This window comes from Aspergillus eucalypticola (genome assembly GCF_003184535.1).
Source record: "Aspergillus eucalypticola CBS 122712 chromosome Unknown BO83scaffold_14, whole genome shotgun sequence".
Taxonomy (NCBI): Eukaryota; Fungi; Ascomycota; class Eurotiomycetes; order Eurotiales; family Aspergillaceae; genus Aspergillus; species Aspergillus eucalypticola.
In genome coordinates this window covers 371935-391817 of record NW_020290288.1, presented here as the reverse complement: position 1 = coordinate 391817, position 19883 = coordinate 371935, and the positions used below count along the sequence as shown (strand labels likewise).

Genomic DNA, 19883 nt, shown 5'->3' with positions numbered 1-19883 from the left:
GTCATCCACTCCTTCAATCCAAACATATCACACATGTCTCGATACGGCGACTACCGTCGCTCTACTGGGGCTCTCGACGAGGACCATTATTCGCGGGACCGTGAGCGTCACCGTCACCGTCACCGTTCACGTGGACCCCCGGTACTCGAGCGCCCCCGCCGTGTCGAAGAGGATGATCGCTTCGAATATCGCATTCAGGAACAGGAGCGATATGGCCCCCCTGCCCGTCGCTCTGAAATATTCTACGAGGATGACCATATAGCCTACACCCCAGGCCCGCTGGTCACCTACCGCCATGCCGAGAGTCCTCCCCCGCGCCCGCGCCTTCTGCGCCGACAGTCTTCTTTGGACACATTCGACCGCCCGACACGCAAGGTCGATGAATATTACTATAGCGACTACCCGCCTAGAGCTCCTCCTAGTCCCCCGCCGATGCGAAGACGGGGCTCCTTCCATCGTGTTCGTTCACCCGACTACTACGAGGAAATTCGCATTGCGGAACCAGACTACTATGGCGATGAAGAGTACCGGGAGTTCCGTGAGCGTGATCGGATTGTGGAGCGCCCACGTCGCTCAGTGAGTCGGTATCGTGGGAGAATGGTAGAGGAAGTTGACGTGGAGAAACCGTATCCTCGGAAAGGCAGAACTCGCATGCCTCGCAAGTTGGTTCACACCAGCGCGATCCGCGAGTTTGGCTATCCGTATGAGGAAGAGGTGTGTATATTTCATGGATACAAAGTCGAGCTGGAACAAAACATGGCCTGGGCATTGTCCAACGCTAACCGTGGCTGCAGGGGAAAATGATCATCATTCAGGTTGCTCTTTCCAAGGAGCAGATTGACGAGGTCATCAGTCGAAGTCGTGAGATCAAGCGCATGACCGAGAGTAGGTTTCCCACGTGCTTGTCATCAAGAGAGCGATGGTGCTGACGGTCTCCAAGCACATTATAAGCATACCTCATCACCCTCACCTATTCGCGACAGACATCGCGACCGTATAGTGGAAAAAATCGCTATGGAGAGTTACACTCCCCGGACGAGCCATGAGACTTTGCTCATCGAGCCATCTCCGTCCCGGCACCGGTCGCGGTCGCGCCATCACCATCATCACCACCACCATGGCGAGCTGGAGGAAACGAAAATAACCAGGACAGTCTCTCGGACACGAAACGTGTCCGTCCAGGGTCGCCCTCGCCGTCAGTCATCGCCCGTGCGTAGAATTGAGCGGTATGACGATGGAGCGCAATCCACTAAGCTTCAGTCCGGCCCACTTGCAATCGTTGTACGTCCGCGAGACAGTGATGACGATCTGCGGGAATACACGCAAATCGAGCGACGTGGCGGTGGGGAGGTGATCCGAGACACGGAGATTATTGGCGACGGCGAAGAAGAAGAGATCCTCGAGGTGAAAAAGGATCGCAGAGGTAGGATGAGCCTTGTCCGACGCAAGCGGTGAAGTGTGGATTCTAAGAGATGATCATAGGCCCGAGCTCACGGCTCATGAGAGCGATGATGGCGACTTTGACTTAATCCGGGTAACTGAACGCGGACTCGGGGAGCATTTTTTACGACTTTCAGCTATTCCTTAACGATTTCGGTGTCTCCTTATTTTCATCTGTACTATATCAGTTTGATTGCGATGACGACTTGTACTATGATTCGATTGGTGCGGTTGACGCCATGCTATTACGACGACGATAACGACAATGGGATTCTTGTTTGTTCATGGGCTTGTGCGCGTTATTAAGGTCTTGTTCCTGGGTTTGTTTGTGGATTGTGGGTTTAGACCATGTTTAATACTTATCAGGCCTTTTCTGGGCCTAGTCAATGCAAGAAATGTGACCAGTGGTATCCGCACAACAGAGTTTGTCTAGGAGTAAGATGTGTAGCAGTAAAGTAGAACTGTCCACATGATAACAGGCTGAGATAGCGATGCTGCCTGGGTGCCTGGCACATGCCGGCATGAAACCGTGGCGGTACCAGCGATACGAAGGCGGTGTCGCACCAATGAACGGAAAGTGGCCTCGACTCCGCGATCTGCACATCAACACCATCTTCTCTCTGACCCTCCTATTGCAGACTTCCTGCATTTGTATTCAGTTTAGTTATATCGTGCTTATCCCAGAAACTTAAGAATTTCAGTGTCCAACGACATCATGGATAAGTTCCAGGCGTTCGGAAAGAACCTCAGGTGAGATAACTGTTCCCCTCCGCAATAATTTCTCCGATTAGGAGACTGTCCGCATTTCCAGCGGCACTCCGATGCTGTCATACAGCCAAAACTGCAAACCAAGCATTATACTAACATGCTATGCCTTATCGAACAGCGCGAGCTTCTCGCCCTTTGCTGCGCGCACTCAGCAGATGATCAAGGAGCAGCTTGGTCAAGCCGATGACCGCACTCAACTACCCGATGAGTACATCGAGCTGGAGAAGCGGGTGGATGCCCTGAAGATTGTCCACCAGAAGCTTCTTCAAGTGACGTGCGTTATATCTTCTCCCGTAACGTTTTATCTCTCAGTCAGCTAACATGTTGACCCCCATCACATGCAGTTCCCAGTACTCCAACGAGGCCTATGACTACCCGCCCAACATTCGCGAATCCTTCAACGACATGGGCCGCACCATCAGCGAGAAGGTCCAGCTCCTTTCCCAGGCCTCCTCTCCCGCTGAGGCTCAGGCTGCCCTGACTGCGCCTCCCTCGGCCAAGCCGCAGCCCAAGACCTTTAACCACGCTATTGCCCGCGCCTCTCTGGCAGGTTCCCAGACCCTGGCGCAGAGCTCGCATGGTGAGGATCCTCTGGCTACTGCGCTGGAGAAGTACGCTTTGGCGTCGGAGAAGGTGGGCGAGGCCCGTCTGGCCCAGGACGCTCAGATCCAGTCCCGCTTCTTGGCTGGCTGGAACACCACTCTTAACACGAACTTGATGTTCGCCGCGAAGGCACGTAAGAACGTTGAGAACGCTCGCCTTATGCTCGACTCGATCAAGGCGAGCAAGAAGGCTGCCGTCAGGGGTGACTGGGACAGCCTGAGCGAGGAGGCTCGTGCGGAGATTGAGCAGGCGGAGGATGAGTTCGTTGGACAGACCGAGGAGGCTGTGAGCGTGATGAAGAATGTATGTTGTTTCATCTGTGTGGAAGAAAATTTAAAGATTGACAGAATGTTTCAGGTTCTCGATACCCCCGAACCTCTGCGGAACCTGGCCGACCTGATCGCGGCCCAGCTAGAGTACCACAAGCGGTCTTACGAGATACTCAGCGAGCTGGCTCCTGTTGTCGATGGCTTGCAGGTTGAGCAAGAGGTATGATCGATCAATATTCACTGGTGGTCTTTTCATCGTGACTAATTGGCATCTTCCTGCAGGCCAGCTACCGTAAGAGCCGTGAGGGCGCGTAAATCGGTTGTTGCTGAAATTTGTCGCCATTGTCTCGTGTTGTTTTGTTGCCGCTTGTTATTGGAAACTAGCCTCGTTGATTCACCCTGTTTGTCTTGCGAAATTGTTCTATATCCCTCGATGTGTGAATACGTGGGTTATTGACTGCTTGAAGCGTAATCCATGCAGTGTATATCGTAGACTGCTACAGTCGATGCATATCATACTGACATTCGCCTACTACTACACCATTAGCCCAGATATCTCATCTCAGAGAATTCGAAAGAACCACCCTGCGCAACAGCATACATCAGATAGACGTAGTCTCGTATCTCTCCTAATCGCAAGATAAAACTCACTTGCCCAAAAAAATAAAGCCAGTCAAAATAAAAATCTCGATATCCCTTCTACGGAGCATAGACAAGATAAATCCTGCCTCAGGCACCAATCCCGAGCAGCGGCGCAGCTCCGCCGATAACCTCCCTCTCGATAACCACGTAACTCCGTCCCCCGTTCCGACCAGCTAGCTGCGCGACAATCCAGTCCTCCACCTGCCACTGCGACCCTACCTCCCTCCAGCGAACTATACAGACGAGCGAAGCTCGGTTCCCACATTCGCGCCGTTTCACCACCCAGCCAGCCAGCGAGTCAGCTATCCAGCTAGTCAGCTAGCTAGCTACCTACCTCCCACCGGTCCTCAACCTACACCCTACCCCAGGCACACCGAAGGGACATACAAACAAGAGCGAAAGAGAAGAACAAGAAACAGCAAGGCTGGACCTGCTGTACACATTTCACTACCCGAGACAAACATATACTCGATCGAATCGATAGATCAGAGCAAGAAAAGCAAAATGGCGAACGGGTATGTTTCTGCTTGGGTGTACACCTACCTGTCTATAGACTGGATAATTATCTATCGATGCGCCCTTGCCTAGTCACGGATACGATATTGCTAAATGGAAATATATACTAACATGTGATATTCTGGAACGACAGCTGGAGTTTAATCATCGGCCTCATCTTCGTGGTGGTTGCTTCCGTCCTGGCGTGGATCTTTAGTCCTAAGGGGGAGAATCAGACGTGCGTCAATCTTATACATTCTTTCCTTTCCTCCCCCCTCGATAGATCGAAGGAGGTAGATGGGGTTTTTAACTAATTTGTTGGGATGTAGTGTCTTCCGGAGCACGCTTGTGCTTTCTTTCGTTTGTTGTTATTTGATGTGGGGTATGTTCGAACTCAACACACCCTTTCTTATTTCCTTCCCTTTGTTGGGTTTTATGAGTTGGTTAATCTGGCTAACTGGCTTTGTCTTGTAGCTATTACATTCTTGGCGCAGTGGCATCCCTTGATTGTGCCGAAGAGGTCGGATATTCGGCCGGGGAGGGTACCGCAGTAGATTCTTTTCTTGTTTGTTTGGGGGGGATTGTCTGCGTTGGCTGAGGGGAAGATGTTTAAGGGTGATATGATGAGAATAGGATGTGTGGGATGCGGTTGAATACTGGTTGAATACCAGGGGATGCGTGGATAAGGGGCCTAGGGTGTGATTCAGGGTGAAGTGGAAGGAGGTGATACCATGATATAAAATGTGGGATTACTGTATAGCTACGCTACTATATCTTTTTTTCTTGTTGTTGCGTTTGGTTTGAATACCTATTTATCTATTTACTGTCTCTGTATGGTATGGGGTTGTGGATTGTAGATGTTCATTACGAGTAGTATGTGGTATGGTATATTAGAATGCTAGGTCTGTCTATGTAAGCTCTTCTATAAGAAAGGTTAACCAACCCCAACTGCCCCCAATATCACCCTCTGTACAGTCCACCGAGCAGCCAACCCCGCCACCGCCAGTGCCACCGCGCGCAGATACCCGCATCCAAGCAGGATATACAATGCTTCGATATTGCTCAGCAGCACGAGATGCGTGTCCGTCGCGCCCAGAGAGAGCAGCGGTCCAAGCAGGTCAATAAAGCTAGCCAAATAGCTGGTAGGTACAGACTCGGGCATAATCCTGATAAGACTTTCCAGTAACGAGGACGAGCCAGGCAGGGAAGAAGCCCCTGATGCAGTCGGGTGAGCTGCGGTGAGAGTCGCTGCAGGGCCGAGGCCGTTGCCATCTAATGTCTGCTGGATGATTGTTGTCTGGCTGCCGGCGCTGAGCAAGGTGTTGTTGGATCCGGAGACATTGGACGCATTTCCGCTGCCGTCAGGGCCCCAGATGACTAGGAGGATCGGGAAGAGCTTCGCGCAACTACTGACGAGCAAGGCGGTGCTGATGGCCGTTGGACTGGCTGGCGAGGGGGGCGGAAGGGGCCTGATGCTTTGTGCTGGGGCGGTGGAGGCACGTCGGAGAGGTGGTGGGAGGGGGGTGAAAGATCCTTGGGGTGTTGTGGGAGGGAGATGGTGGATGTCACTGGCTGAAGCGCTGGCTATAGTTGAAACATCGTTGGAGGAGCCTTGTGGGGTGAGCTTCGGTGGGCTTAGTGTCGATGCTGGAGTAGGCGAGAGCTGTGTCTGGCTGTTGTTGGTCTGCGATGGGAATGATGGGAGTATGGGTGTGGAGGGGTTAGAGAAGATAGGCGCCTCTGTCGCATTGCCATGCTGAGAAGAGCCAGTGTATCCGCAGGGTGTTGGAGCAAGGATCGATGCCAGAAGCCGGATGGTGAGGTGGTGGGCGAGAGTCGCCAGCGCATTCAGGCTCAGAAAGAAGAGGTATTGGACGATGATGGGCGCGCGCGAAAGAAAGGTGGTTGCGAGTGATGGGGATTTCTCAATCCGTGCCCATGTCAAGTAGACGTCGAATAGGAGTAGTAGGATCCCAAGACGGATTATGGAGCGCTAAGCAAACGGTATGTGTTAGTCGCACTCTGCAATGTCGTAAGTGGATGTAGATAGCGAGCACTCACATCGAGCTGGTTGTCGTCTCCGCCTAGCCGATTAAAAAGTAGATGGCGATACACCTTGATGGTCGTCAACAAGCTTATCACCCATGCATGCAATTTACATACCTGCGGCTTGATAAGGACGAGATCAATGAAGATCACAACGAAATCGTGCTCGACGTATTTGTCCGCGAACCGCTGGCAGCGCGGACATTGCGTCAGCCGCACACCTTTACCCAGGGAACGGTCATCGGCGCGACTATATGTGCTGTATAAATGAGAGACCGGATAGGAGCACTCGATGCAGATGGGCATCGTGTCATTGACTCCTCTTCATAGTGGAGGAGCCCATAGTCATGGGGAAGAATTACAGAACCCCGTGGGCGAGACTCCGATGTCCGCAGGAGATGCCGAAGGCGGTGAGAGTATACTGTATAGGACAATCCCCTTAATGCTTCTCCTGCACTCCGCTTCAAGCATACGATAGGCTTGAATATTGTCTAGGACTCATACTGGATACGTCGATACTTCAGCGCTAATATGGTTCGATAGTACTGTTATTTTACAGCTTGCTTCCTACCACAGGAATGGGTAGGATGTTGTTCCGCTGGCTCTGCAACCGCTCAGTTGTCGTCTTGAACAGACGTGGCAGCCCCGTCTGCTCATACGAGACTCCCTCGACAATCAACTGTGCGATACCCCGGGTTGAGAGAAAGACCTGCGGCATTCCATGTCCGGTGAAGCCGGCAACTATGAGCTGCCCAGGCTTGTTGGGAACATGTCCGACGTGCGGTAGCGAATCGGTGCTATAGCCCATGACTATCTCAAGTTAGCACCTTTCGGTACTATATCAAAGGTAGGAACAGCATGCGAGATGGGATACATACTTCCTGACCAGACCCTGTCTGTATATGCCCCCGTGTTTTCCCACCCATGAAAGTGTCTCTGCATATAGTTGTCGAAATACCGCACTGCCGCCTCAACCGTTCGGCTGTCGTCGGTATTGTTGTACCAGCTATCTCGGTCCTGATAATAGAAGGTCGACTTTGCTCCGCCTACAATGATACTTCCATCCGGCCGGGGAATGAGGTAGTCATAATGCCAGCCATTGAATCGCAGCATATACGAGCGTTCGAGCGGCGATGGAGGTGGATTGGGTACCACAATGCGACTGCAGAATCCTCGCACTGGGATGATCTTGTCCTTGTACTCCGGTGCAATGGACGACGTGTATGCGTTGGTAGAAAAGACGACCCATTTGGTGCGGATTGAGCCACGATCAGTGGTCACCGTCCATCGGCCTTCGTCATCCGGGACTTCAGACACTTGCGTGACGGGCGTGTGTGTCTGAAGGTTCACTCCCGCCGACACAACTTGCCTCAAGAGATGTAGAATGAATTTATACGGCCAAAGTCGGGCGGTACGCTGGTTGAAGCAAGCCAAGGCCCCCTTTACACCGGATACCTAGGCGACGTAAGCCATACCGTCCTAAATATATCAGTATGTAGAATGTGACATACGGCCTCTGCCAATTCAGGTGGAGTGTATCCGACATCCTTGACCGTTTCCACGCCCTGAGAGACAAGATAATCATACCCGGCCTTGACCTTTGCAAGCTGGTCTTTGTCAAATTGTATATCGCAGACTCGGTTTACCTCTAAGTCGCAATCGATCTTCTCCTTCTTTACCAGATCTTCAATAACGGAGACATGCTCCATCTCAAACGCAGCGACTTCAGCCGCCGCTTCGAGTCCGTAATCCTTGGCCAGATTACCGATCCGGTTGAATACATCAGGCTTCAAGTGACCACCTACACGGCAGGGCCCGCCCTGTATTAGTTTTGACAAGCAGTCTAAATATTGATACAGATGAGTACTTGCCATTGCGCCCTGTAGCCCCCGAGCATGTCTGTCGTGCTTCTAAGATCACAATGGAAGGCTGTTCTGCTGATACGAGTCGGCTGCGCTCGAGGCAGTGATAAGCAGTCGAAGCTCCAGCATAGCCGGCGCCGATGATAACGATGTCACTTGTTTCTGGAAGTGACTCTGTAGAGCGAAAGTTATCCAAGGGATCGGGTTCCGACCGCCAGAAGGATGTCAAGCTATGATCAACAGGGAATGGTTTAGCCATCTTGATGCAGGAGAACGGTAACCAGTCCAATTCGCTGCAACAGACAAAGCGGGAAAGTATATTAAGTTACTATCGATGTTGCTTTTATATACAAGGTAAGAGTATCTGTAGTATGGCGGTTGAGATAAGAATGTCTGCCAGCTCATCGATGCGTTGGTCGGCATTGGACAGAAGCGCCGACGGACTGCAGCGGAGTGTCTGTGCCTCGTTTCCGATATCTGCTAGCGTCGACAGGGGGCTTGGATCCGATAGTCTGGCAAGCTTATCAGATTGCATCTGAGCTGAAGAATCATGGCAGGCCATGATGGCCAGGGTCTGTTGTGCACGAGGTGTCTCCAACCCCTCGTGTCGGAAGAAATCCAACGTTGCATTCAATGCATGATGATGCCATGGTTGGAGAAAGCAGAAGGGTCAAAGACAATAAGTGCACAGCCAGTTACCCCATTGACCAACCCTAGATGTTGTCCAGCATGGCAAAATAGATCTGTGCAGAATTACTATTCTAGGAAAACATGGATATCTCACACAAGGCTACGAGTGATAGGTTGAGGTACAAGAGAGGAACATTCAAAGACTCAGTCCAAAGTAGGTACGTATCGGTAACCTCCACGGTAACATGGCCCCCATTAATGGAGCCAGCCAATTACAAGTGATAAAAGATGCATTGCACGAGCGCATGGACACGTAATGATACCGTACCGCCATGACCTGCAGGAGCCTTTATCAGTACCTGTCCGGTATTGCCCGCTCATCTCGCACTGCCAGCGGAAGGTCAATGTGCTGCCGCCCCGCTTCCCTGTTATAATGTTGGAACTGAAGGTCCTCATTGGGAAATGAACTTAGGGTATCAAGGCATGTAGATGGGCGAGAAGAAAGAAACAGCCATCAGAGTTACTCCAAGCGACGAAGAGAATTGGGATCTAGATTTTAGGTCTGGGGAAGGGAGAGTAGGGACAGTCCTTCATTTCAATCAATCGAGACACCTCTCCACCCCCAGCCAATCACTCCTGACGGAGATCTGTCGCATTCCCTCCGCGTGTGGCAAACCAAACCAAATCAAATCAAACCCACCCCCTCGCTCAATGCAATCTCAATCGCACACAAACTCTGCCTGCGCGACTGATTGATCTCCCTTGTGCGCGTTGCAGAAAGACTCCCCCCGGTTTCTCCTTGACGCCTGCCCAGCTCGAGTCATTAACCCAGTTCCTGCCTGCTTGAAACTCTTTCCCATCTCCACCTCTCCTCTAGTACTTCGAGCTTCTGGAATCGCAATCACCACTTTGCTTTCCCCCCCGAGGCTTATCGGCCGCATTAAGCTAAATCGATCCCCACCCGGTTTTCTAGGCTTTCCCGAGCACTTTCGTACCCCTCGATTCCCTTTTTCGTCCCGTCTTTTTACCTTCCGGTCAACCCTCGGCCTTGATTCTGTCCTTGTCACGTTGCCTTTCTTTTCACCCTTCGTTTTTTCTTTCTCCCTGGCCCGAGTGTTGCGCCATCGCTTTTTACACTGCCCCACTACTCCTCAACTCGCGTGAATACCTACATCATGTCCGACCAGGCCGACTCTCACTACCAGGAACCTATTAACGGGCTCAAGCCGTTATCAAATGCGGAAGGCTACTTGCCTGCTACCGCCAGCGACCTGTCCCGCCGCGCGGAGCGCGCAGAGTTCTCATACGCCGGTGGCCAGCCTCTAGGAGAGGCTGAGATTGAAGAGGATGACGATGACGAAGAGGAAGAAGTCGAAGGGGAATATGTCGCCGTGGACCATGACGATATCAACGAGTACCCTTACTGGTTCCGCCGCCCGCCCGTCCACCAACGCACAAAGTTGGACGAACTGCACCCTTTCGTGCAGGTTCTTACCGAGTCGAACGTGGAAGATTGCGTCAAGGTCGAGGAGGCGTTTCCTGAACACGAGCGCTGCTCGCGCGAAAAGGTATGAGTGAGGTGCTGGATGCTATGCGCCAGCCAGCCAACCAATTTCGGTGGAGCTTGGGCTAATTGGGTTCACAGTTTCGTTATCGCCTGAGCAGATGCCCGGAATTATGTCTCGGCTTGTTTACTCTTCCAATCCTCGGTGAGGGCGAGCCTAAGCCTCGCCCGACGTTGGTGGGGCACGTCATCGCCACGAGAACCTCGAACCCTGTGGTGACAGATAAGTCTATGGAGCTACCGGCGAAGTGGCAGGAAGAGCGCATGACTGTGGTGGACGGAGAGACCGTCGGTCATGACGAGTACGGCAGCACGATTGCCATCCACTCTCTTGCTGTGCTGCCGGAACATCAGGGCAAGCAAGTTGGCAGCACATTGATGAAGGCATACATTCAGCGGATCAAGGATGCGCAAATCGCCGATCGCATTTCCATCATTGCGCATGGCCCCTTGGTGCCCTATTATCAGTCTTTTGGTTTTGAGAACCGCGGTCCTAGCAACTGCCAGTTTGGCGGTGGTGGCTGGGTGAACATGGTAAGTTCTTTTTCGGCACATATCTGGTTGCATAAAGACCGAAGCTGACAGCCCACAGATCTTCGAGTTCGCCAAGGAGTAAGCGCTCGTGGGCCTGTTCTTTAATGCTACTGCATCTCTGGGGCATGGTGTTGTGGTTTTCTTTTTTGCTCCCCCCCCCTTCTTATGTCGTCCTCGATTTCTCACGTTTTGTTCGTTTCTCTTGATCTCTTTTCACACTACCCCATTTTATATGACGCATGCTATGGATTACACAGGATTCGGTCTTACTGGTGGGTTCATGATAAAAAGCAACGGCGTTTGTCGGGCTACGAGGGTTTAGGGACCGATGATGATGATGCTGGTATTATGATGGCCGGATTGAAGCACCACGGGATGGTTTGGTCAGGGCAGGCATATTTGTATCATAGTCCCCGGTAGTCAGTGTAAATGAATATATGGTATAGACATGGTTTTTGAAGAATTAAGACATAAGATCTTAAGACATGAGATATAGTCTAGTATTAATATGCGTAAGTACCCAACAGCTGCTGGCTGGCTGGCTGGCCGCCTCGCCTAGAAGCAGTCCGAGAAACTCCAAAGGGGGGAAATTCCCCACATTAGTCCAGCGCTCACCGCCCGCCAAAATCTGCCTCCGACCGCCCGGAATATTTTTTTTTCTTTTATCGCTCCAACGCAGATTTGCGCTTGTCCACCTCTTATTTACTAACCACGGGGTTTTTGTTCAAGAGTCGCCTGCTGTTTCGACTCCATCCCCGGTGCCCATCATGAAGACGACGTGGAAAGATGTGAGTGCTCCTCGTTGATTCCCGAACAAGCCAAACCGGTCGCAAAAACATTCGATCTGACGTCTCTTTTTCACCGCTTGATTAGATCGCTCCTGTGCCCACGAGCCAGGAATTCCTGGACATCGTCCTCAGTCGCACTCAGCGACAGCTCCCTACCCAGATTCGTGCTGGATTCAACATCAGTCGTATTCGCGGTATGTCTTTGAGTTCTTCACCGTCGGTGGATGCACAAGCTTGCTCCCAAAGCGGCAGGCAAATCAGAAATATTCGGGCTGAACTAATTAAAATTCTTCTCTGCCCACAGGCTTCTACACCAGAAAGGTCAAATACACCCAGGAGACTTTCTGCGAAAAGTTCCAGGCTATCCTCGATGGATTCCCCAGACTGCAAGATATTCATCCTTTCCGTAAGTCGCCCTGTCTGCTCTTAGAGCTCCAAACCCCACTATCTCTTTCGCTGTTTCTCGGTCAACGATATATCCTGACAATTCCCAGACAAGGATTTGATGAACACCCTCTACGATGCCGACCACTTCAGAATCGCCCTGGGTCAGGTTTCGACTGCTAAGCATCTTATCGAAACGGTCTCCCGCGACTACGTCCGCCTGATCAAGTATGCTCAGTCTCTGTTCCAGTGCAAGCAGCTCAAGCGCGCTGCCCTTGGTCGTATGGCCACCATCTGCAAGCGTCTCAAGGACCCCCTTGTCTACCTTGAGCAGGTTCGTCAGCACTTGGGTCGTCTGCCCTCGATCGACCCCAACACCCGTACCCTCCTGATCTGCGGTTACCCCAACGTCGGAAAGTCCAGCTTCCTGCGCAGCATCACCCGTGCCGACGTCGACGTTCAGCCCTATGCTTTCACCACCAAGAGTCTGTTCGTCGGTCACTTTGACTACAAGTACCTGCGTTTCCAGGCCATCGATACCCCCGGTATTCTGGACCATCCTCTTGAGGAGATGAACACCATCGAAATGCAGTCCATCACCGCTATTGCCCATCTTCGGTCCGCGGTCATGTACTTCATGGATCTGTCCGAGCAGTGCGGTTACTCCGTTGGCGATCAGATCAAGCTCTTCCACAGCATCAAGCCTCTTTTCGCCAACAAGATCGTTTTCCTTGTTGTGAACAAGATCGATGTGAGACGCCCTGAGGACTTGGAGCCCGAATACCAGCAAGAGCTCCAGAACGTCCTCAAGTCGGGCGATGTTGAGCTTCTGCAGTTGTCTTGCACCACCACCGAGGGTGTGACTGCTGTCAAGAACGCCGCCTGTGACAAGCTCCTTGCCGAGCGTGTGGCTCAGAAACTCAAGTCCGGAACCAACAACGCCGGTACCCCTGGTGGTCGTCTGGGTGACGTCCTTGCCCGTATCCACGTTGCTCAGCCCATGGGCGGTGTGCAGCGCGAGACCTTCATTCCTGAGGCCGTCAAGACGCTCAAGAAGTACGACAAGGACGACCCCAACCGCCGCAGACTGGAGAGGGATCTCGAGGAGGAGAACGGTGGTGCTGGTGTCTACAACATCGACCTCAAGAAGACCTACGATCTGGCCGACGACGAGTGGAAGCACGACAAGATCCCCGAGGTCTGGAACGGCAAGAACATCTACGACTTTGTCGACCCCGAGATCGAGGCCAAGCTGGCTGCCCTGGAGGAAGAGGAGGAGAAGCTGGAAGCCGATGGCTACTACGATTCCGACCACAGTGTCGAAGACGTGGAGGATGCCGATACCCGTATGAAGGCGGATCTGATCCGTGAGAAGCGCACCCTGATGCGCAACGACGCCAAGATGCGCAAGTCCCTCAAGAACCGGGCACAGATTCCTCGCAGCGCCAAGGCCAAGAAGTTGTCCCAGATGTCGGATGCTCTGGATGCGGCTGGTTACGATGTGGACGCTGCCTCCTCCCGCGCCCGTTCCCACAGCCAGGTCCGTGGTCGCACGACCACCCGCGACGTGGACATGGACGATGCTATGGATGTCGATATGTCGGACCCGCGCCAGGCTATCGCCAAGGCCAAGGGCCGTCTCCGCAGCCAGGCGGCGACAGACCGTCGCAACGATGGTGTTGTCGACGAGTTGGCACGCACCAAGGCCGAGCGCCTGGCCAAGTTGGGACAGAAGAAGATGAACCGGATGGCAAGAGCGGGAGAGGCCGATCGTCACACGACTGCTTCTTTGCCCAAGCACTTGGTAAGTTCTATCCTCCGTCTATATCATCACTTCCAATCGGATATACTAATGTCTCTTTCAGTTCACCGGAAAGCGTACCATCGGCAAGACCCAGCGTCGGTAAAGGCATCGTCCGGATCTGGACGGTCGATGACGAGACGAAGTCCCTTCTTCTTAATACAGTACTCGATACACATAGTGGTCATGAAACATGGGTGTTCCAAAAAAGGGCGTTGGGGGTGTTTCCTTTTGTCGTCTTCTTCCTTTTCGTTTGGATGAATATAGTCTTCTCCTGAATACCTGGGGTTTATTCCCGCGAATCGATTGTTATGTTGCTGAAGAGTTTAGTTGTGCTTTGTGTTGCGGTGGAGGAAGTAGACTGTCGTCTATAGAAGTATGATGAATGCGATTCACTGGCATACTACTCATACAGTTATCATGTGTGTTTTTTCAGCGTAGTAAGTTAAACAAGAAGAGTAAGACTTGATAAGCTCATGTAGTAGTTCACACTAATGCCTCGATGAACTTGAATCAGCGAAATGACAACATCGGACCAGACTACTAACTATTATCCAAAAGCCTATCTCATCCATAAAAGTAAACAGCAAGTGATTTTCTCAAATAGGGATCAAGGACATGAGACATGATCTAAGCGTTCATTTCCCTGCCTGCTACATATGTAGCTTCTTTTACTTCGACTACTACTACTACTACTACTAACTCACAACTTCCACCCACCAAACCCAAACAACCAACCAACCAACAGTCCAAATTCCAAACCTACACATGCACATGCACATACACATACACCAACAGCAAACCAGTACTAGTAACCCCGAATACAAACAAACAAACAAGTCAAGTAAGGATGAAAAAAAAAAACACTTACTGACTCTTCTCCTCTTCAAGTAACAACTCATTATATCCATCTGTCTAACTAACTCCAGCATCCACAAGCACCTGTACACATAAAGGCATTATTCTCATGGCAAAGGAGAAGAACAGATTCAAGAAGATGACTTTTTCTTATCATTACTATGGATAGATGATAATGAATGCTACTTACTCACTCACTCTGACAGAGGAAGATGCTGGATGGGTGCTATTCTATGTTATTCTTCCGTGAGTGAGTGAGTGAGTGAGTGAGTGAGTGGTTCAGTATGGGTTGATTGCTTTGCTGATAGTGTGTGCTAGATAGCTAGCTAGGTGGCTGGGTAACGTTTGCCAATTAGTGAGTGAGTGAGTGAGTGAGCGGTCTAAAATCATGTGTATAATTTGCGTGATGTGATGGAACTATTTGATAGCTGGGGAAGGTGCACGTGCATCTTGCTACTTTTGATTTTCTAGAATTCTTCTAGAAGGTCAGTAGAATATGAGGGTACCCCGGACCCGCTGTGTAGAGCCGTTCCTTGACTTCGTATTGACGCCGTGGGAGTGGGTGTGGAGGACGCTATTCCGTGTATGGAGATGGTCGGATAATGAGTGCACTAATCAGTTTGGCCACGTTACTGTCTATTCTACTACTTTACTAAGACAAGTGAAATATCTACTGAAAAATCTACTGCTGGAACAAAGTAAGGTTCATATGTACTTGTATTAAATCGTTTCTCAATAACCTCAAAAAAAAGTCAACGTCAACAGATGTATGCAGTTGCAGGTATCACCAAACGCCGATGTCGTAGTTCCCAACCATGTCCTTTCCGATGAGTCAAGCCATTCAAACATTGCGTGCGTGGACGCTTTCATGCCGATGATAGCTAGATAGCAAATGCAATGCAAAGAGCAATCATGCAATTAAATAAATCAAAGCTTTAGATGCAGGTTCAATGTACAAAGAACAACGAGCAAAATGAGTTCGCGAGCGCGAGTGGCTTACTCGCGGAGCTCAGTGGGCTCGGTGTGCTCAGCCATCTCAGCCTGACCCTCCTGCTTGGAAGAGGAAGGGGGACGGTGCATGTCCTGGACAATGCCCTCCGGGGGAACCCAGCTGGCACTCTGCCAGGGCTTGACGTGGAGCACGTACATGGTGTCGACCTCCTCGAGAGTGCGACCCTGGGTCTCGTTGACAAAGAAGAAGACAACGAAGATGGCGGCGAAACAGCATCCAGCAAAGACGTAGCCGTAGGCGAAGTCAATGGAGCTAGAGATGAAGGGAGTGAAGAAGGAGATGAGGAAGTTCCAGGTCCAGTTGGCAGCGGTGGCAATTCCAATGCAGAGAGCACGGTAGCGGGCGGGGTACATCTCACCACAGATGGCCCAGACAATAGGACCCCAGGTAGTGGCGAAACCAACGATGAAGAAGCAGGTGAAGATGATCATGGCCTTACCAGCGGCAGGAGTGGCCTGAGGATCGGCGAGATCCAGAGCGAAGTGACCAACGGAAGCCCAGATCATGAAGCAGATGAACATCCAGGCAGCGCCGACCATCAGACTGTTACGACGACCGAAGTGCTCGACGACGTACAGACCGGGCAGGGTCATACCGAAGTTGACAGCACCCAAAATGATCTGAGTAACGTAGCTGTTGCTCAGACCAGTGGAGGTGAAGATACTGTTACCGTAGTAGAAGATGAAGTTGGCACCGGTCAGCTGCTGGAGAGACTGCAGAGCAATACCGAGCAGGGTACGGTATAACATGCGAGGGCCGGTGAACAGCTCGTGCCAGGCAGCCTGGCCAGCGGCCTTCTCCTCGTCGAGCTTGTCTTTCATGTCCTTCATCTCCTGGGCAATGCAGCGGTGGTTGGGGCCGACACCGTAGAGCTTGCACATAACCTCACGGGCCTCATCGATACGGCCTTGGCGGTAGGCGAAACGAGGAGACTCGGGCAGGAAGAGAGAGCCGACGGCCAGAATCAAGGGCCAGGCAAAGCCAATGCCCATGGTGATACGCCAGGAAGCAGTCGACTGGATTCTCTCGGTACCGAAGTTGATGATGTAGGAGATGAAGATACCGAAGGCGACGAACAGCTGGAAGGCACTGACCATGGCACCACGGACCTGACGGGGAGCAGATTCACTCTGGTACATGGGGACAATGCTGGAGAGGGCACCAACACCCAGACCGGCAACCCAACGACCCATGGCGACCTGGACCCAGTTGGAGTCGGTGGCAATCTGGATGATGATACCGACAATGTGGATGACAGACCAGAGACAGATGGAGAGCTTGCGGCCCATGCGGTCCGCAATAGGAGCAGCAACCAGGGCACCAATCATAGTACCGATACACAGCTGAAGAGATTGTCAGTCGGGTTGGTCTCCATGAACAGTCCAGGATGTTGTATGCCACTTACCAGACCGACAATGAGACCACTACGAACGTTGCTGAAGGCATAGGTGCCATCAGCCTGCTCCTGACCGAAACGGCGGAGGAAGTCATCCATAGTCTCGAAACCAGAGATTTGACCTGGATAGTGGATGAAGGTTAGCAACCGAAGCGTGATCTTCTGTAGAAGCTAAGATGTCCCCATACCAGTAGAGTAACCGAAGATGAAACCACCCATGGACACGACGATACCCAGGATGAAGGAACGCCAGGTCAGGTACTTGACGGGACTGTCATCGAGCAAGACATCGTCCTTCTCAACGGCGGAGTTGGAGCGAGCAGGAGTAGGAGCCTCCGTGGAGGACTCAGAGTGGTCCGCCTGAGGCTTGAAGCGGGACATCATATTAGAGACACCCATGTTGCTGATGGATTCATTCAAAGCGGAATCCTCTGCCAGGGATGGGAAGATGAGAAAAAGAAAAGATTGATGGAAGTGAAAGACATCCAGAAGGCTGACAGACCCGGGGGAGATGGAGGGATATATATGGGGTTCCGGGCAGAGGGGGAGAGGAGGGGAGAGGGGGGGGGTGGACGAGGGCCACACACAAGGATGAAATCGGTAAGTATGACGGCGTCAACAAGTGAATGCCACTAAAATGGAAGTGAAAGAATTTGACGCTCCATCCGTCGGCAATTCGCCTCCATCCCAGGGATTGGAGGGACCCCATCCTCGGGGTAGGACCATGGCAAGAAAAAACGGGGGCCCAGATCTCAAGGGCCCGAAGACAGGCGAACGAGGTGGGAGATTCGGAAGCTAGGGGGCGGAGAGTTCATTGGATGCTTCGAGAGCGTGTCTTGGAGTGGGGAGAGAGTGGAGAGACTGTCTGGAGAGAGCCGGAGCAGGCTACGACAAACGGGGAGATGTGGACGGTGAGTACCTGAATCGGGGGGAATCCGTTTTCGCCGGCGGAGAAAAAGCGGATGGAGACGAACCGAGATGGAGAGAAGACTGGAGATTGGATGGAGTAACGCTTAGGAAGGTATGGAGTGGATAGAAGCTGGAGTTCCTGACGGGAGGAATTGAAGATGGATGCGGGCAGGTCACGAGGGCATCACCTGCTTTTGCGTTGCTGTTATTCTGTTACCAACATTCTTGCCTCTTTCGGTAGATTCTTGAGTCGTGCCTTCCGAATTCTGACTGATTCTTTTACACATTCTGTATACCCCGTAAATACATACATCCATCCATCCGTCCATACATACTAACTACGTACTATACTCTTTGTATGCAGCTTTTTGGTGATAATGATGGTGATGATGATGCTGTCGTCCATCATGATATCTTCAATCCTTGTACGGAGTAAAAAGTCTCCAGATCGGCTACGCAGACTGTCTTGCCACAGTGTGACCGTGACACTGATCCTGAAGAAAAGGGTTCTCATCTTGATCATGACGGCTGCTGCTGATGATGACGATGATGGATGGTTGGATGGTACCGAGTCCTCCTTCAACCAAATCATAATCTAAAACATTAATTATGATGATGCGGCTGTTGTCGGGTTGGCAGACCAAATTCCCGTCACGAGACAAACAATTTACGTACAACCATAACGGTTTGCATCATGGATCTTGTTGACATGTTGACGTTACCCGAGACCATCACATACTGCAATCCCAGTGGCTAAAACATCGCTGTCTCCGGCCATTCCGTGTCACAGAATGGAAGGGAAGGGAAGTATCTTGACAAAATGAATGAATGATTTGTTTGTTTGGAAGGAGGGGGGCGACATGGGCTGATCTCCACCCTCCCTTGATTCAAGTGATGGCCGGGTGCAGTAAGAAAAGCCACGCCTGCATAATATTAACGCGGTCTTATATTACTATCGCCCTGCCTCCCGCAGCCATGCAACAACCTTAGTCAGAACCCTCCTGGAGCCTCAGCCCGCCTGCTGAACAAAGCATTGTTGACGAGCATTCATTAATGATCCACTACGTTCCTGGAATCTTCTTCGTTTCCATTACCTGTCTGTCAAACTCAGCAGGAAAAATTTTTTTCTCTCCCTTCCTTCAGATCAGCCCCTGAGCCACCGAGAAAAGAGCTCAGTCGTAGTAAAGTTGCCGGTTCCGACGCAACCTCAAGCCCAAATGAGGGAGATCACCGGGCGCCAAGTGGGTCCAACCACGAAAGAAAATTTCTTCTTAAAAAAAAAAAAATTCTAATTTTGACTCTGCATGCGTTGGGATAATCCCCTCTTGGCTCTTGGCCGATCCCGAACTCTCACGAACACATGCTTTCTCACTTTTTGCCCGACCGTCAGCGGGCAAAGGGAAGGGGGGGAAATTTGAAGGAGGGTGGGAAGTATAATCTCCTTCGACAATACAGATGCAAGAGGGAGAAATTTTAACCATCAATCTCAATATCATCATAAGCAGCGACCGTCGCTGATAAGTACATGACACCTAAGCGGCCAACCCTGCTCACCGAGACCACTTCAAGTCTCACCGTTGTCCATCCCGAGCACTTCGGCCATCCGCCGACCCTCTCGGTCTCGGGATGCCTGTCCATCCAACTGCCTTCGGTGTGCCGAAATCTCACGCTAACTACGCACCACTTCTCGTCCCTTCCCGTTTGGAGCTCACCGGGCCTGTGGATCTTCTGTTTAGCGTTGGCTGATCCTCTCCACCAGCGAAAATTTTCATCCAACCACAATTCCTCGTGCACGTCGGTGCTCAGGTCCAGCTTCAGCTGGAGCTCATATAGCCTGACTCGAACCACCCAGCCTATCAGAGATCTTCCTGCCTTACCATGG

The 19883-nt window shown here is 51.6% G+C and overlaps 6 protein-coding genes across 6 annotated transcripts; 4 read left to right on the top strand and 2 right to left on the bottom strand.

Moving 5' to 3' along the window:
• Window positions 1–33: 33 nt before the first annotated feature.
• Window positions 34–3395, top strand: BO83DRAFT_314151 (BAR domain-containing protein; the record flags this gene model as incomplete). The annotated part of the gene is made up of 8 exons (XM_025527573.1): window positions 34–714; window positions 795–885; window positions 941–1423; window positions 2142–2190; window positions 2327–2482; window positions 2553–3114; window positions 3169–3300; window positions 3363–3395. The coding sequence occupies 8 exons, from the start codon at window positions 34–36 to the stop codon at window positions 3393–3395; spliced, it is 2187 nt and encodes a 728-aa protein (XP_025387570.1).
• Window positions 3396–3884: 489 nt separating this feature from the next.
• On the top strand, window positions 3885–5025 carry BO83DRAFT_378969 (V-type proton ATPase subunit E). Its single transcript, XM_025531389.1, has 4 exons — window positions 3885–4237; window positions 4372–4455; window positions 4547–4599; window positions 4692–5025. Exons 1-4 carry the CDS (start codon window positions 4227–4229, stop codon window positions 4769–4771), a joined length of 228 nt encoding a protein of 75 aa, XP_025387569.1. The 5' UTR covers window positions 3885–4226; the 3' UTR covers window positions 4772–5025.
• Window positions 5026–5121: 96 nt separating this feature from the next.
• BO83DRAFT_408678 (sterol homeostasis protein ARV1) lies at window positions 5122–8492 on the bottom strand. Its single transcript, XM_025534066.1, has 7 exons — window positions 8135–8492; window positions 7775–8064; window positions 7142–7718; window positions 6835–7073; window positions 6381–6452; window positions 6279–6332; window positions 5122–6210 (listed from the first exon to the last, which is right to left on the bottom strand). The coding sequence occupies exons 1-7, from the start codon at window positions 8382–8384 to the stop codon at window positions 5152–5154; spliced, it is 2541 nt and encodes an 846-aa protein (XP_025387568.1). The 5' UTR covers window positions 8385–8492; the 3' UTR covers window positions 5122–5151.
• A 1005-nt stretch (window positions 8493–9497) lies between these two features.
• On the top strand, window positions 9498–11301 carry BO83DRAFT_378965 (polyamine acetyltransferase). Its single transcript, XM_025531388.1, has 3 exons — window positions 9498–10323; window positions 10401–10853; window positions 10912–11301. Exons 1-3 carry the CDS (start codon window positions 9931–9933, stop codon window positions 10933–10935), a joined length of 870 nt encoding a protein of 289 aa, XP_025387567.1. The 5' UTR covers window positions 9498–9930; the 3' UTR covers window positions 10936–11301.
• Window positions 11302–11532: 231 nt separating this feature from the next.
• BO83DRAFT_362112 (putative GTPase NOG1) lies at window positions 11533–14223 on the top strand. Its single transcript, XM_025529493.1, has 5 exons — window positions 11533–11641; window positions 11727–11835; window positions 11946–12047; window positions 12136–13829; window positions 13891–14223. The coding sequence occupies exons 1-5, from the start codon at window positions 11621–11623 to the stop codon at window positions 13930–13932; spliced, it is 1968 nt and encodes a 655-aa protein (XP_025387566.1). The 5' UTR covers window positions 11533–11620; the 3' UTR covers window positions 13933–14223.
• A 1362-nt stretch (window positions 14224–15585) lies between these two features.
• BO83DRAFT_45308 (sugar porter family MFS transporter) lies at window positions 15586–17991 on the bottom strand. The gene is made up of 4 exons (XM_025536891.1): window positions 17680–17991; window positions 17281–17523; window positions 17102–17214; window positions 15586–17039 (listed from the first exon to the last, which is right to left on the bottom strand). The coding sequence occupies exons 2-4, from the start codon at window positions 17489–17491 to the stop codon at window positions 15681–15683; spliced, it is 1683 nt and encodes a 560-aa protein (XP_025387565.1). The 5' UTR covers window positions 17492–17523; window positions 17680–17991; the 3' UTR covers window positions 15586–15680.
• Window positions 17992–19883: the final 1892 nt, after the last annotated feature.

What these genes read in the sequence shown, in the direction of transcription:
- BO83DRAFT_45308 (XM_025536891.1), bottom strand. Translation starts at nt 17,491, where the DNA reads ATGGGTGTCTCTAATATGATGTCCCGCTTCAAGCCTCAGGCGGACCAC. An exon ending in CATCTTCGGTTACTCTACTG is followed by an intron (nt 17,215 to 17,280) that starts GTATGGGGACAT and finishes TCCACTATCCAG; the next exon opens with GTCAAATCTCTGGTTTCGAG. An exon ending in GTGGTCTCATTGTCGGTCTG is followed by an intron (nt 17,040 to 17,101) that starts GTAAGTGGCATA and finishes CAATCTCTTCAG; the next exon opens with CTGTGTATCGGTACTATGAT.
- BO83DRAFT_362112 (XM_025529493.1), top strand. Translation starts at nt 11,621, where the DNA reads ATGAAGACGACGTGGAAAGAT. An exon ending in CAACATCAGTCGTATTCGCG is followed by an intron (nt 11,836 to 11,945) that starts GTATGTCTTTGA and finishes CTCTGCCCACAG; the next exon opens with GCTTCTACACCAGAAAGGTC. An exon ending in CTTCTTTGCCCAAGCACTTG is followed by an intron (nt 13,830 to 13,890) that starts GTAAGTTCTATC and finishes TGTCTCTTTCAG; the next exon opens with TTCACCGGAAAGCGTACCAT.
- BO83DRAFT_378965 (XM_025531388.1), top strand. Translation starts at nt 9,931, where the DNA reads ATGTCCGACCAGGCCGACTCTCACTACCAGGAACCTATTAACGGGCTC. An exon ending in AGCGCTGCTCGCGCGAAAAG is followed by an intron (nt 10,324 to 10,400) that starts GTATGAGTGAGG and finishes TTGGGTTCACAG; the next exon opens with TTTCGTTATCGCCTGAGCAG. An exon ending in GTGGTGGCTGGGTGAACATG is followed by an intron (nt 10,854 to 10,911) that starts GTAAGTTCTTTT and finishes GACAGCCCACAG; the next exon opens with ATCTTCGAGTTCGCCAAGGA.
- BO83DRAFT_378969 (XM_025531389.1), top strand. An exon ending in CCTAAGGGGGAGAATCAGAC is followed by an intron (nt 4,456 to 4,546) that starts GTGCGTCAATCT and finishes GTTGGGATGTAG; the next exon opens with TGTCTTCCGGAGCACGCTTG. An exon ending in TTGTTGTTATTTGATGTGGG is followed by an intron (nt 4,600 to 4,691) that starts GTATGTTCGAAC and finishes TTTGTCTTGTAG; the next exon opens with CTATTACATTCTTGGCGCAG.
- BO83DRAFT_408678 (XM_025534066.1), bottom strand. Translation starts at nt 8,384, where the DNA reads ATGGCTAAACCATTCCCTGTTGATCATAGCTTGACATCCTTCTGGCGG. An exon ending in ACATCCTACCCATTCCTGTG is followed by an intron (nt 6,453 to 6,834) that starts GTAGGAAGCAAG and finishes CCGCGCTGCCAG; the next exon opens with CGGTTCGCGGACAAATACGT. An exon ending in GAGACGACAACCAGCTCGAT is followed by an intron (nt 6,211 to 6,278) that starts GTGAGTGCTCGC and finishes CCGTTTGCTTAG; the next exon opens with CGCTCCATAATCCGTCTTGG.